We start from the raw sequence: 14,617 nt of genomic DNA, 5'->3' as shown, positions 1-14,617 counted from the left end.
GTCCCCTCGCTTGGGAGACATTTCCTCCACGCAGAGGTGGGTAAATCTTTAACTAGCTAGCCCAGGGCAGGTCGGAGCCTTTCCGGATGGATGACTGCCTGGGAGAGAGGGGATGGGTGCGGGGAAGTGTAAGCTGTGTACAGCTAGTTCCACGGTGGTGGAGAAGGGAGGGGATTGGGGAAGGAAGGGAACGGGGCTTGGGCGGAGCAAATTCTGCGTGCAAAGTAGGACATGGAGGAACGCGGGTCCCCAGACGGGTAAGTCGAAATTAGGGAGGCTGGAGAGGCCGCTGAGCTCACCGATGGTAATTCGCGTTGCTGCCACAGGGACCCCGCTCGGAGCCTGGAGCAGGGACCGGAGGGCCCGGAAACGCCCATTCAGGTGGTACTCAGGTGGGTATGGGTTCAACAGGCCGGGTCCGGGCAAGGAGGGGAGGGGAAGGATGGAGGCAGCAGGCTGGACAATCAGCCCTCCCATCGAACCCCAGGGTGCGCCCCATGAGCGCGGCGGAGCTGCGTCGAGGGGAACAGAGCGCGTTGCACTGCTCAGGGACCCGGACTGTGCAGGTGAGGAACTTCTCCACACGCCCACACCCAAAATACCTCGCCCAAGGACACGGGGTGGCCCTTCCCTGGGCAGTTCTGACCCAGGCCTCCTCCACGACCGTGCCCCGCCCTTCCCAGGAGGGCCACGCCCTCCCAGAGTGCCCCGCCCCTCTCTCCGCCCCCCCGCCCCCGCAGGTGAGCCCCCCGGGTGGGGGCCCCGACGTGGCGTTCCGCTTCGGGGCGGTGCTGGACGCGGCGCGCACGCAGGAGGATGTGTTCCGGGCTTGCGGGGTGCGGCGCCTGGGCGAACTGGCCCTGCGAGGGTGAGTGAAGCTTCAGGGGCCTCCCCAAGCAGGTGCACTGCCCCCACCCGTCAGCCCGCTCCCCCCTCCCCTCGCGATGCCCCCCGCGTCCAGCCGCGCCCCTGCCTCCCGCAGCTTCTCCTGCACGGTCTTCACCTTTGGCCAGACTGGATCGGGGAAGACCTACACCCTGACAGGACCTCCTCCTCAGGTGGGCTGAGCATGAGCCAGGGTCCTGGGGCTGAAGTCCTGGAGAGGCGCTGGCAGGGCAGACCCCCAGAGGGAAGGGGCTTGGACAGTGCAACCCACCCCCTTTATCTGCAGACAGGGAGATCGAAAAGTGAAGGGACTTACCCGATATGGAGTTCAAATTTGTACCCGTTACTTGCTTTCTAGCTCTCAGTATCTGCATCTGTGAAACGGAAGCGAGGGTGCAGGCTGTGAGAATGAAATAAGGGTCTGAACCCACAGCCCCAGCTGGGGGCTGGCGCATAGTCTGTGCTCTACAGAGCAGCTATTATTGTCTGGTGGTGGTGACACCCTGGCTCAGCTGTTTCTGCCCCCAGGGGGAGGGGGTGACCATACCCCCCAGCCTGGCTGGCATCGTGCAGAGGACGTTCGCTTGGCTGCTAGACCGCGTGCGGCACCTGGGCGCCCCGGTCACCCTCCACGCCTCCTACCTGGAGATCTACAATGAGCAGGTGGGGGGCTGAGATGAATCCAAGGGGCCCATCAGGAGCAGAAGGCATTTCTGTCCAGGAAGCCCCGGTCAATGGGCAGCAGGTGGTGGAAGTGGTGGGGGATGGTGTGGTCACTAAGGGGAAGGATAGGACAGGGACTCAGAGAGGGGCGCTTCCTTCACCCCTGCCCACCCTCCTCTCCAGGTTCGAGACTTGTTGAGCCCAGCATCTCCCAGGCCATTGCCTGTTCGCTGGAACAAGACTCGGGGCTTCTATGTGGAACAGCTTCGGGTGGTGGAGTTCGGGAGTCTAGAGGCCCTGATGGAACTTCTACAAATGGGTGCGTGCTACTTTAGGGGAGCTTTGGGGTTCAGGGATGCCCATTCCTCAACTTTCCCTGAGTGTGTGTTCAGAGCCCCCAACTGGAGCTGTGGGTTCAGACCCTTGTGGGAGAAAAGGGGTCAGCAAAGCAACAATTCAAATACAGCCCAAGGGTGTCTCTACCTGCTCCCCCTCTCCCCGCCAGGCTTGCTGCTTCTGCCTTTCACACTCTTCCGGGCCTACCTGTCCTCTCCTGCCAGGGTCTCGGTCAGGCCTCATGTTTGCTCCCCAGAGAGATTTTCCCGTCTCAAGGCTGCCCCCTTCCAAGACCTTCCCCTGAGGGTAAAGGTGATTATCTTTTAGGGTAGCCTGTAAGGCCCTACTTCTTCAGCCTCACTCATTGACTCATCAACTGTTTAATGAGTAGCTAGGACATGGAAACAACCCAGGTGCCCAGTGATAGAGGCTTGGATCCAGAAGATGCGGTACAGCCACACAATGGAGTACTATCCAGTACTATCCAGCAGTACTATCGAGGACGAGACAAAATATTGCCATTTACAGCAAAATGGAGAGTGCAGGGAATTCTGTGTAGTAGAGCAAGTCCGACAAAGACTATTGGACATTTACATAGTGGACAAGCTGACAAAGCAAAACACTATAAAGTTAGAGGATGCTAATAAGCACAGTGAGGTTTCTGAGATAAAGGGGGAGAAAGGGCCAAAGGGGCCTAAGATGGCATTGGGGGAAAAAATGAAAGCCCTGCTACTAGAGGAAAAAACAGATATAAAAAATGTTGAGCACCCATCTGTGGCAGGCACTGGGACACAGCCTCTGGCTCTGGCCCCAGGGTAGTGCCAGGCCTCTCGGTGATTGCTCTCCCTGAGATTCTCAGCCTCCCTCCTCACAGCAGTAGGAGAGGTATTCGTAAGATGTAACTCTCATGGACATCTTTGCTCAGCTCTCTCCACCAGCCTTTTATTTGCCTGGGCTCAAGCCCACCATTCCCTGAGCCAGCACCCCTTTTCCTGCCTCTGTGCCTTTGCTCTGCCTACATCCTCTTCCAAGATGCCTTTGCTCCTTTGTCCTCCTTGATGGCCACTGCATTCACCTCCTGATGTTTTCCACCTCTAGGTCTTAGTCGTCGGAGGAGCTCAGCTCACACCCTGAACCAGGCATCTAGTCGGAGTCACGCCCTGCTCACACTCTATGTCAGCCGCCAGACAGTAAGTGCCCCACTTGGAGAAGGAATGGCCCCAGGGCCCCCCAGCAAGGGTTGGCCTCTGGATGTAGAAGCCGACTTGGGCATGCAGAATGGAAACCCTTGGTCTTGTGAGTTGGGTGGAGGCAGTACCCATCAAACCCTGATCCCTCATCCCCAGCAGATGCCTCCCGTGGGCCCTGGAGAGCCCCCCGTTGGTGGGAAGCTGTGCTTCGTAGACCTGGCTGGCAGCGAGAAGGTGGCAGCCACCGGATCCCGCGGGGAGCTGATGGTGGAGGCCAATAGCATCAACCGCAGCCTGCTGGCCCTAGGTGAGACCTTGGTGCCAGCTGGACTGACCTCCCGAGCCCCTCACTTGTGTGTGGCCCCTAGCTGACCACAGTGGCAAAAGCAGAGGACTTGTGCAGGGAGGAGCATTAAAGGGCTGTGATCCAGGAGCCCGGGCCTCCTCATCTCAGCTTGCTATGGCCTCACATCTCCCCTCTTAGAGTTTTGTTTATGAATCTATAATTCCTGGGAGTCTGTAAGGTCCCATTTGAATTTGGGGATAGACACTCAAGTGCAGAATAAGAGCCCTCAGATCTTCAACCTGTCCCTGTGCAGTTGGGAAGACTGAGGGGTGACTGAGAGGGAAGGAAACCCCACCCCCACCCAGGTTTTTGAGGGCTGGGCCCTCAGCCTTCTCTGTGACATGTGTGGGGAGATGCTCAGGAACTCCCTCTTCATTCCATCCATTTGTCAGACCTTTCCTGACCCCTGCCAAGTGCCAGGCCCTTGGGTGGGCATTGGGATCAGGGTGCACAGGGCCAGCTCTGCTCTCCAGGGGCCCCAGTCTGGTGGTGGAGACCAGCCTGCATGGGTAGTGAGATCACATGGATAGAGGGATTTGAGAGTCACACAGGCCCAGGTGGAGAGCCCAGCTTTGCAGCCGAGTGGCCTTGGGTAAGGGTGTAACCTTGCTGGATCCTGCTCTCCCCCCAGGTCACTGCATCTCCCTGCTGCTGGACCCACAGCGGAAACAGAGCCACATCCCCTTCCGGGACAGCAAGCTCACCAAGCTGCTGGCGGACTCACTAGGGGGGCGTGGGGTCACCCTCATGGTACCCAGCAGGGGCTGGCAGGGAGGTCTGGGAGCTGAGGGAAGACTGACTGGGGAGAAACACTGAGGGGAGTCCTCCCCAGGTGGCCTGCGTGTCCCCCTCTGCCCAGTGCCTTCCTGAGACTCTCAGCACCCTACGATATGCAAGCCGAGCTCAGAGGGTCACCACTCGGCCACAGGCTCCCAAGGTAAATGCAGGGAGACCCAGGCAGGGGTCAGGCAGGGGAGATGGTTGGGGATGAGGCAGTGATTGAAGGCTGAGTTGATGCCATGTTTGGAGCTTGGGACTGAATCAGAGTTGGGACTAGAGAGGGAATCTTGATGACGGGTCATGGTTGGGTAAAGTGGGGTCAGAGTTATGGTCAGGATTGGAATCTGCTTTGAGATATGATCCCTGTCAAGCCAGGATCCCAGTTGTTTTCATGATGTAGTCAGAGTTGAGCGAGAGTCTGATATGGGATCTTGTTTGGGGTCAGAATCTGGGCCAGGGTTTGAACAGAATTGAGTTTGAGCTTGGCCTTGGCGCTGAGTCCAGCTTAGCACGGCCCCACTGGGCAGGCAGCTAAGGCCATATTACATGTGAGTGCCTCAGGACAGCGTGCCCCATCCAGGTGGATGCAGATGTGCCCGGGTGCAAGGCTAAAGAGTGGAGTATGGACCGGATTTTAGGTTCCCCTCTTGCTTACGCTCCCCATCTCCTGCAAATCCTTGTGCAGTGCACAACCTGTACAGCCGTGAATGGCCAAGGGCCTCTTTCTCTGCAGTCCCCTGTGGCCAAGCAGCCCCAGCGTTTGGAGACAGAGATACTGCAGCTGCAGGAGGAGAACCGTCATCTGCGATCCCAGCTCAGCCAAATGAACCCCAAAGGTATGAGCTGCCTTGAGTTGGGAGTGGTCTGGGGTTCTGGGGCTCCCTTGCATCTGGTCACCTCCCCTCGCCTGCAGCCTCAGGGCTCAGTGGGGCCCGGGTGGCCTGGGCTCAGCGGAACCTCTATGGGATGCTGCAGGAGTTCATGCTGGAGAATGAGAGGCTCAGGTAGGCCAGCCCCCCACCAGGGGGGGGTCTGCCATAGCCCTATGCTTCTCCCGCCTTCCCTCCCCAGCCCCCTGCTTCCCTCCTTTCCCGTCTACCTCCTAGAGCTCCTCCTGCCTGGGGGTGAAGAGGGGTAGATGGGAGACCCTACCGGCCCCACCCCGTCACTTTCTTGAGCCCTGCTCTTCCCAGGAAAGAAAAGAACCAGCTGCAGAGTAGCCGGGATCTGGCCCAGGATGAGCAGCGTGTCCTGGTCCAGCAGGTCCGCGAGCTGGAGCGGTGAGCACACACCAGGCCAGAGGTGGCCTTGGGCCAGTGGGAGGAGGTGGCTGAATGAAATGGGTAAGAGGGTTCAGATTCCAGTTCTGCCACCGACCAGCTATGTGACCTTGGTGCAGCCTGCCTGTGTTTCCTCCTCTATAAAATGGGGATAATATAGTCCACACCTTAGAGGGTTGTTTTAAGGTTGGATTGAAGGTGTTCACAGGTGGAGCACTCAGAATGGTGCCTGGCACACAGCACAGGTTTCCCCCACTCTCTGAAAGCAGAACATTCCTGTTTGGTATGATTTGGTAGGTTATTTTTTAGGTCTGGAAATGCTGATACCATTAATTTATATTCCCAGACCCCTCAAAAAACCCACCAATGCCAATTTTGGATAGCAGGGGAAACCTGTAAGTGCTCCTCAAGTGTTTTTTAAAAGGGGGAGATTTGGGTGCCAGCCTGGTGGTGTGGATGCAAGCACAGACTCCACCGTCCTCTCCAGGCGCCTCCTCTCTGCCTACTGCCTTCACCGGGCAGGTCCTGATCCAGCCCCGCTATGTCCCTGTGTGGTGCCACATCTCCCTTGCCATGTGAGTCTGTGCCCGGCCTGTGGGGGAGGGGGAGCAGGGATGTCACAGGGCCTCTGACACGCCCACTTGCAGGTGCTGCCACCCCTCTGCTCCTGCCCCTGCTGCCATCTCTGCCCCCTGTGCCGAGCACCTCTGGCCACCTGGGCCTGCCCACGGAGAGGGCACCACCTGCCCCAGGTAGGAAAGGCCAAGGGGGTGAGGGGAGGCTGGGAGAGAGAGAGAGCTTGACTGCGGGGTCCGAGGCTTCAGGGTCCAGGGATTCGAAGGTCCCAAATGGGTGATGGGGATGTGTAGCTGACTTGGGGCTCCCTCTGCCCAAAGTTTGGAATAGTGGTTCAACCTCACCTCCCCCACTTTCCTCCTGCCTTCTCCCACTCATCTTGCCATCCATCCACCCATCCATCCATCCTTTCATCCACCCTTCTATCCACCCCCAACCCCCCCCCTTCTTACACATCTCCTTTAGGCATTATTTATGTGTCCACGCTCTTGTTCAGTAATGCTCTGAGGTCCTCTGTGCCGGCACCTGCTCTGGGCACTGAGGATTCTGATAGAGAGTAGATGCGCTTCCTGCCCTCAGGCACTCCCAGTCTCCAAAGAGGATATCACAAGGGTCACTCGCTGTAATCAAGACCCTGCCCCTTTATACCCACCTGATCTTGGTGCGCTGTGGGACAGGCATGGCAGAGATGTGGTGTCAGGATCAGCACCAGGGAAGTGGGGTACAGAGAGGCAGGGCTGAGGTCACCCAGTGTGGACTCTGGTCTCTCCCACAGGTGTTTGACCCTAAGGCCCCAAGCGGTATGCCCCCATCTGCCCGGCCCCCACCTTGGGCGCCACCACGCAGCCCTGGCTCTGCCAAGTGCCCGAGAGAAAGGTGGGCCTTGCCCTGGGGCACAGGGACAGGGGAGGAAGGTCCTGGGAACTGTGGGCTCACTTCTGCCCACCCAACTCCCCCTGACCCAGGAGTCACAGCGACTGGACTCAGACCCACGTTTTGGCAGAGATGCTGGCTGAGGAGGAGGTGGTACCCTCTGCACCTCCACTGCCCATGGAACCCCCTAACACATCACCAGGGCTGAGAGGTGAAGGGAGGGAGGGGCCCCTGGTGTATGTGGGGGTGGGAGGCAGTGGTTACCATCAGCAGATGTTGAGACCCTAAAGGGCCTGGCGGGGGCAGGCCCATGGGGTGCAAGCCTTGACTCTCTCCATGTCCCTTAGGTGGAGCTGCAGCCCCAAACCTAGCCCAGAGGCTAGAAGCGCTCAGGGACCAGATCGGCAGCTCCCTGAGACGTGGCCGGAGCCAGCCACCAGGGCAGGACACACAGAATCCTGGCCGGGTCCTCCGGCCCCGCTGAGAAGCAGAAATCCAGGAGGCCGCTGTGCAGCCCCTGTGCCCCGGGCCCAGTTGTCCCATCTGTTAAATGAGAGAGCTGCTACTGCTCCACACTGTATGGGCCTGGACAGAGGACAGGTCCTGAGATTGGGGTACAGGGACTGGGGGTGCAAAGGTAACATGCCACTCAGACCATGAGAAATGAGACCAGATTCAGGAGAAACCGGGCAGCAGGTAACAAAATACATGAATAAAGAGAGATGTCCACTCCAAGTCTGGCTGTTCCTCTCCTCCGGTAATCTGTGGGGGTTGAAGTGTGGGGTGGAAGGGAGTGTGGGTGTGGAGAAGAGAGAAATCCCCAAGAGGAGGGATTCCTTGCAAAGGTGTGTGTCCCATCCTGATCAAGAATGTTCTGAGCTCCCATCTCCTTTTGTGCATTAAACTAGTCTTAACTGAGCAACTACTATACACTACTGGGCAGGTGTGGGGAGTGGAATGGTGCGCCTGTTCACAAAGGTGCCACGGAGACTGATTTGGCCTCTACTGGGCAGGTGGTAGATTCAGGACTGGCTCACTCCATGCCAGTTTCGTGTGTCCTGATGCTGGCAGGACTGTGAGACCTGAGATCTGAGGCCACAGATGATGCTTTGAGCCCCTGAGTGAGCCCTGTGCCTTCCCTGGACCACTTTCAGTCACTTTGGTGGGGGACATGGCTCCTGTCCTTTTGAGTCCAGTGCAGGTCAAGGAGGTGAGACAGCATGAGTCCCAGCTTAATACCCTGTAGGAGGCAGTGGGTCTGTAATTAGGGGGATATCCAGATGTGACATGAGAAATTGGGGCTGTGGGAGGAGGACGTTACTAGAGAAAGAGCTAACCTAACTCCCATGTATGGACACCAAGATCCATATGGTTCATTCATTCACGCACTCATTCAACAAACTACCACTGGCATCACCTGCAAATCAAGGTGGTTTATAAGACTGACAAGGGGCGAGCTGACTGCCCAAGGAGCTCAGAGTCTGGTGGGAACACACATTTACAGTCTTATGCCTGTGCCTTGCCGGGGTGTGGGAGACCCAATCGCGAAATAGTAAGGGGCTCAGAGGATGTTTGCCAAAGACAGCTGTTACTAAGTGGGTGCAGGACAGGTGGAGGGGCTGCAGGTGCCCAGAGACCCCTGAGATTGCCAAGGTTGCCAGGGCTTTGTTGGTTGCATCTGGAGCTTGGGCTTGTCCTGAGAGCAAAGCAGATCCACTGCTAAGGGTGAGTGGGCAGCAAGGGGGCCTATAAAAAGACCAGCACAGAGAGGACCTGAGAAACCTCAACCAGTGGTAGCTGAGCCAGGCCCTGGGTTGGGCATCCTCTGAGACCTGGGCACTGGGCTGGGACCCACAGGTTCCAGGACCATTGCAGGGTGGAGGGCCAAGGCCAGAGGACAAGCCGGGGGCAGCTGGGGAAGAGCAGGAGCCCAGGGATGCTCCTGTGTCCTCTGGAAAAGAGCTCAGACTTGGCTGCAGGCCTGCCCAGAGGAATTCAAGTCCTGCTTCCCTCTCCCACACCCCAGTGCAAGCCCAGTGACCCCCTAGCCAGCATCTGGGAAAGCAGCCCTGGGACTGTCCCTAATTATGCCCCCTAGGGGCGTGAGGACCCAAAGATAAACCAAGGTGCCACAAGTCTCCACTTGAGTGTGCTGTGTGAATTGGGGTAGGCGACTGGGCTACTCTGAGCCTCCCCCATGGCACGAGGTCTTATCGGGACTGGTCGCTGAAACTCGGACTGGGTCACCCCAACCTAGAGCACTCAGCGACCAGGTATTGAGAGGCACAACCATGACTAGGCATTAGGGGTGCTGAATGGTGGTTAGTGGGGAAGACCAGCCTCCAGGGACCTGGGGTGATGGCCAGGCTCCGGGCTGCCAGGCTGCAGTTAGATCTGCAGGCTGAGCCACATGAGTTCAAATCCCAGCATCATCATTTATCCATGGATGATCCTGGGCAAGTGACTTAATTGCTCTGAGCCGCATCCGTAGGATGGACACGATCGTAGCAGGTCTCATGAGTTGGTCATGGGGATGAAGTCACTGTTAGGTGCAAAGAGGCAAGAAAGCTTGGTCCGGGGAAGGGAAGTTGGCCCAAAGTGACCTCTAGTCAACATGACAATTGGATGGAATCACCGATCTGGGTTCCAAAAAATTCATTCAAATACTTACTGAGAACCCAACATTGGGCCAGCATTTAACAAGCATAAGAATCCTTACCCTAATGGAATACAGACAAGGAAAAAGAAAAGGCAAAAAATGTGGGATGTCAGGTGATGATAAATGCTGTGGAGCAAAGCAGGGCCGGGAGGAGTCTATCCACCCGGGGAAGGTGCCCTTCTAAAAGGGGGCATCAGGAAGGTCTCCTGCAGGTGACATGTGTGCAGAGACCTGTGGGAGGGGGAGGGGAGCCTAATTAGTGGCATGAAGTCACTCTTTTCTACTCAAGCTAATTTGATGCCACTTCAACTGGGGAGGCTGGGCAGGTTGGAGCCCAGGCATTCCCCTCCCAGAGCCCTTATCTCACGCACTGCTGCGTGGCCCTGCTTGCTGGGAGGTCTTGTGCCTCAGGCAGGGGAGGCCCCTGGCACTGAGCGTGAGAGCCTTCCTGTGAGTGTCGTGTGGGAAGCCGGACAGGGACCACCCAGGGAACCCCGGCCTTGGCTGGTTCGTTCATGTTTGGACGATTCCTCCTGCTGGAGCCAGTCATGAGTTTCCAGCTCAGCAAAATCCCACTTCCTTTTCCACAGAATGACACAGGACTCATGAGGACAGGTCTCCACAAACCGTATGCCACATGTCCCAATCCATGCCCTCACCCTATAACTGTCACCCTAGAACAATCCCTCTTAGGGACGCTGGAGGAGCCCCATATGGTCCAGACACAGATCGAAGCTAGTAGTCCTTGGGAGAGCTCTCCTTGGGAGAAGAGGGCTCTCCTGGAGCCCCAAAAGCTGTGGGCCTCCCCTTGAATGCTGGAATTGGGGGCAGGTCTCAGTCCCTCTGAAACAAGGCATTAGTTAACTTAGCAGAAGGTCTCTAACACCCAGGGAGAGTAGGGTTGGGGGCAGCGTTTGAAAATCCTGACGCACTGGAGTAATTCCTCAGAATCCCAAACTGCCAAAGATCTCTTTGAAATGTTGAAACTTTGTCTATAAGTCAGGAAGGGTTCTCTGGGCTCTCATCTGGGGATGGGGATGTTCACCAGAGCTCAGATGACCATCCATGAGTTTCTAGAATGCTGGCAAACCTAGAGAGCAACCTAGCTGAGTTCTCTATCTTGGGGACCCCACCCTTCAGCCAAGGCAGAACGGGGAGTGTGGCTGAGTGTTCCTGTACGCCAGCACAACCTTAACAAGAGTGCTCCTCAGACACTTGCATTTCAAAGGACAGGAGGTCTCAGCTGCAAGACTTTTCCAGGCTACACCCTAAGAGGCAGGCTTGACATGAGAGTATGAATTCCCTGCCAGGAACATCTCCCTCCCATCACCTGCTCCCTGCTTCAGTCACACCAGCTTTCTCTCTCCCCCAGGCGTGCCTGTCTTTCTCACTCTGGGGTCTCTCTTCCTTTGTCTAATAACACATTTGCCCGACCTCATATTTAATGTCATACACAGCAGATTGGCTTCAATCCCTTTGTGGGATAGCCAGTGCCCTCTTACATGACTTTGCCATTTCTGTCCCCTTGTTGAGCTTCTCGAGGTTTGCCTTCCTTTAAGATAAGAAGCTTGGCAAGGCGGGGCTGGTCTTGCTGTGAAACAAGGAGCAAGAGCAACTGGAACTTGCAGACAGGTTGGTGCTATGATTGGCAACCAGGCCTGGAATCCGGAACCTGGGCTACAGGCCTGCAGTGCAAGAGACCAATTATGTGAGCCTGACAAGCTCCCTGACACCATGCACATCTATACTGGTGAGCACTAGGGAAGAGCTTTGAAAGCTGGCCAGAGATGTCATCCTCCAGAACCTCCTATCAGCTCTGGCTTTGGTCACACCCTCTCACATTCTCCACACATTTACTAAGGCCCTACTGGAAGGCCAGGTCTGCTCTATTTGACACCAACTTGAGCTTGAGCCACTGCTATGCTTTCTAATAGCTTCCAGTCACATGAAAGCAAAGTATACTCAAAATGATCGTTGCCATGCAATGGAGTAAATAATAATAAGTGTATCTAGTGCCGAGAGGTGCTCCCAGCACTTGCCAAGTATTAATTCATTCATTCTCATTCACTTGTTCATTTCTTGTAACAACTCTGTGAAGGAGGTAGGATTATTACCCTCATTTTGCAATGAGGAAGCCAAGGCAAAACGGAGGTTGGGGAACTTGCCCAGAAGTACACATTAGCTGTCAGAAGTAGGATTGGAACAGATGCTCTCAATCATCCCAGGTGACACCAGAGGAAAGGCAAAGAGAGGAACAGTTTCTATGCAATTCTTGTACCACCAAGCATGCTGGGGGCAGCCTCCCCAGAGAAGTTGGTCTCCATCAAAACCCATTAAGACCAGTCCATGCAAAGGTCTTTAATGAGGCAGAGAAGGAACAGGCCAAACTCTTCTCCCATCATGAAGGAAATTCAATTACCAACCTCGAATAAAGAAATTCTTTACAAACTACCCAATGAAGCAGGACCTGGTGCAGCCTGAGCTAGAACAAAGAACTAGAAATGGGCCCCCGAAGTCCAACCTTTGTGATAGGGCAGTTAACCTCTCTGAACTTCTGTCTTCACCTTTGTAAAGTGAGAATGGGATTGGATTGCCTCAGGGGAGGTTAATAAGCCCTCCCAGGGCCCAGTGTGAGTGTTCAGAGATGCATATCCATATGGGCTGTTTAGGGCAGAGCCTGAAACATGGTCAGAGCCAAATCAATGCTAGTTATGACTACTGGAGTCACTCATAGATGCCCTGGGCATGAACTTTCCACCATTCCCCTACTTGAAGGAGACTTGTTTCAGCTTGTGGACTCTGACCGTTACAGACTGATGGACATGTCAGCAGCCAGCTCAGCTGGCTTCCGCCTATGAGGTGACACTTCCCTCCCAGATTCCTCCAGGACAGAAGTGGCCTTTCAGGACTCTGTCACCCTGTAGAAAAGCCAGGTCAGCTGACTGGGACAAACTCATCTGTCTTAGTTGAAGAAAGGCCAGTGCGACTTTGCAGAGTCTCACTTACCTTGGGGTCTCAGAAAAGAGCTATTTCAGTCCCTCCCGGGATGGACTTCAGGTGATAGCAACTTGGCCCCAGGAGGTCCTGCTTTGACAGACAGATCAGCCCCCAAAGAGCAGGAAAACGCCTGTGTCCTCTCCCTGGCAGCAGACAGGTCTTTGGAAGTTTATTCCCATGGGAGCCCTTTCTTCAGGGATGCAAACTGAGCCAGACCCTGGGTCACCAGCTCTGACCCCTGGGCAGCTGGACCCCAGGGGCACTCAGCTCCCACCCAGAAGAGAAGCCTCCAGCCAGGGCTCACACTTAGGCTCTGCCATGTTCTCGTCAAAGAGCAAGAATATGACATGGTTCTCATCCACTAATTCTACACCCTCTGAACTTTTATTGACCCCATTTAGCAGAGGCAAAGAGCTGATGCAGAAAAGATGAAGTTACTTAGTTCAGATCAAAAAGGCCTGAGTAGGGTGGGGGGCAGGAAACTTCCCTGGTGGCGCAAGGGTTAAGACCCAACCTATGGGGCAGTCCGCAGCCTCTGCATCATGAGTTTGATTCCCAGACAGCCAGGGAGTAGCTCACATGGCGCAGCAGACCTCTCCTGACTCGCCCCCTGCTCCACTCAGCAGTGTGTTTCAGTCAGTCAGCCTGCCTGTTCTGTTCCCTGCTCTGTCTCTGGCGAATCCTCTCACACACACCCCCCACACACCCCTCACCCCCTTCTCCCCCCCTCACCCCCCCACCCCCGCACCCTTGGCCTGTACCTCAGCTCTTGTATGCATCAGTAAATTAAAAAAAAAAAAAAAAAAAGGCCAAGTCGGGGCGAGGGTGGGGTGGGGGATCTCAGCCTTGACTGGAATCCAGGTCTTCCTGGCCACGAATTTCAGCTCCTTAACCATCGCCCTTGCTGGACAGATGTGGGAATCCTCCGCCACGACGCACGTACTGTTTGAAACCAGCAATGCAAGGAAAAGCCACCACAGAGCATGGGTTCTTTGCTTTTTAAATTGTGCCATCGAGTGTCTCCGTCACTCACTCATCAGCTCACTTATTCGTGGAGGCTACTAAAGGGCCTCCACAGGTGATCCCAATTGCCCATCTGCCTCAGCTGTTCTCTAGCTGCGTGGTCCTTCTTGGGGTCTGAGCTGCATGCCCCTCACTGTGATAAGTAGTTAGCATGGGTTGCCTGAGCACCTATTCTGCACCCAAGGCTATAGTCCTAGGGGAGAAGGGCCGGGTCGCAGTGAGGCTGACACCCCACACTCTTGGCTAGGGAGAGGAGCAGCAGGCCCAAGTAAGCCCGAGACTGCATGAGGAGTGCAATGAAGGCAGATGTCCACCAGCGGCTGTAGCGTCTTTGAGAACCTCACCTGCCCTTCTGGAACAGGATCTAGGCGGTCAACAGGTGACTCTGGTGCCAGGGAGACAGATCTGGATTTGGATCCTGTAAGGGCAGGAAGACACAGGGCAGGATCTCTATGATTCAAGCAGACGGAGTAAAGGAGGAGTGTCCTGGAGCCCTCAGTGGCTTTGCAGGATTTTATTGGGATTTACTGGGTCCATGACAGGAAGGGGTGCTGGGGGGCCGGGAGGCTGGCAGGCCTCCTGAGCCCCCAGCAAGTCTTCACTCTTTTAGGGCTCTCTGGCGTTTTCCTCGTGGCCTTGTTCTCTGCATCTCTCGTGGTTCTGCTTCTCTGCTCTCGTGTTTGATCTTCTGGCGTCCCCATGATGCCACACTTATAAGTCCATTTGTAGCCCAGGTGAATCCCATCTACATATGCCCACACCCTACTCCAGGTGCCCACCATCAGGCATGCATTAGGGACCACAGGGTTCCGTCATCCATCCTAATGGTGGGAGGGCAGAAAAGCCTGATACTTTTTACCTTACCCTACAGATCCCTACTTGATCTCTCAGCCTCAGTTTCTCTCCCTGCAGAACAAGGCTACCTTAGGAATAAAACACCAGCACCCTAATGGGAGGATTCAGTAACTCGTACCTGTGGAGTGCTCAGTATGCAGCTAGGCATATCCTA

The 14,617-nt window shown here is 55.8% G+C and overlaps 1 protein-coding gene across 1 annotated transcript; it reads left to right on the top strand.

Annotated features, from left to right (window-relative positions):
• Positions 1–231: 231 nt before the first annotated feature.
• Positions 232–7,413, top strand: KIF12 (kinesin family member 12; the record flags this gene model as incomplete). Its single annotated transcript, XM_084237809.1, has 19 exons — positions 232–257; positions 327–392; positions 488–566; positions 741–868; positions 983–1,058; positions 1,414–1,548; positions 1,732–1,867; positions 2,983–3,074; positions 3,234–3,381; positions 4,052–4,170; positions 4,253–4,357; positions 4,934–5,036; positions 5,114–5,204; positions 5,394–5,480; positions 5,968–6,055; positions 6,128–6,232; positions 6,832–6,932; positions 7,022–7,140; positions 7,277–7,413. The coding sequence occupies 19 exons, from the start codon at positions 232–234 to the stop codon at positions 7,411–7,413; spliced, it is 1,941 nt and encodes a 646-aa protein (XP_084093935.1).
• Positions 7,414–14,617: the final 7,204 nt, after the last annotated feature.

This window comes from Talpa europaea (assembly GCF_964194135.1).
Source record: "Talpa europaea genome assembly, chromosome: 7".
Lineage (NCBI taxonomy): Eukaryota > Metazoa > Chordata > Mammalia > Eulipotyphla > Talpidae > Talpa > Talpa europaea.
Note: the sequence above shows the minus strand (reverse complement) of the source record. Positions and strands in the feature narration are given on the sequence as shown.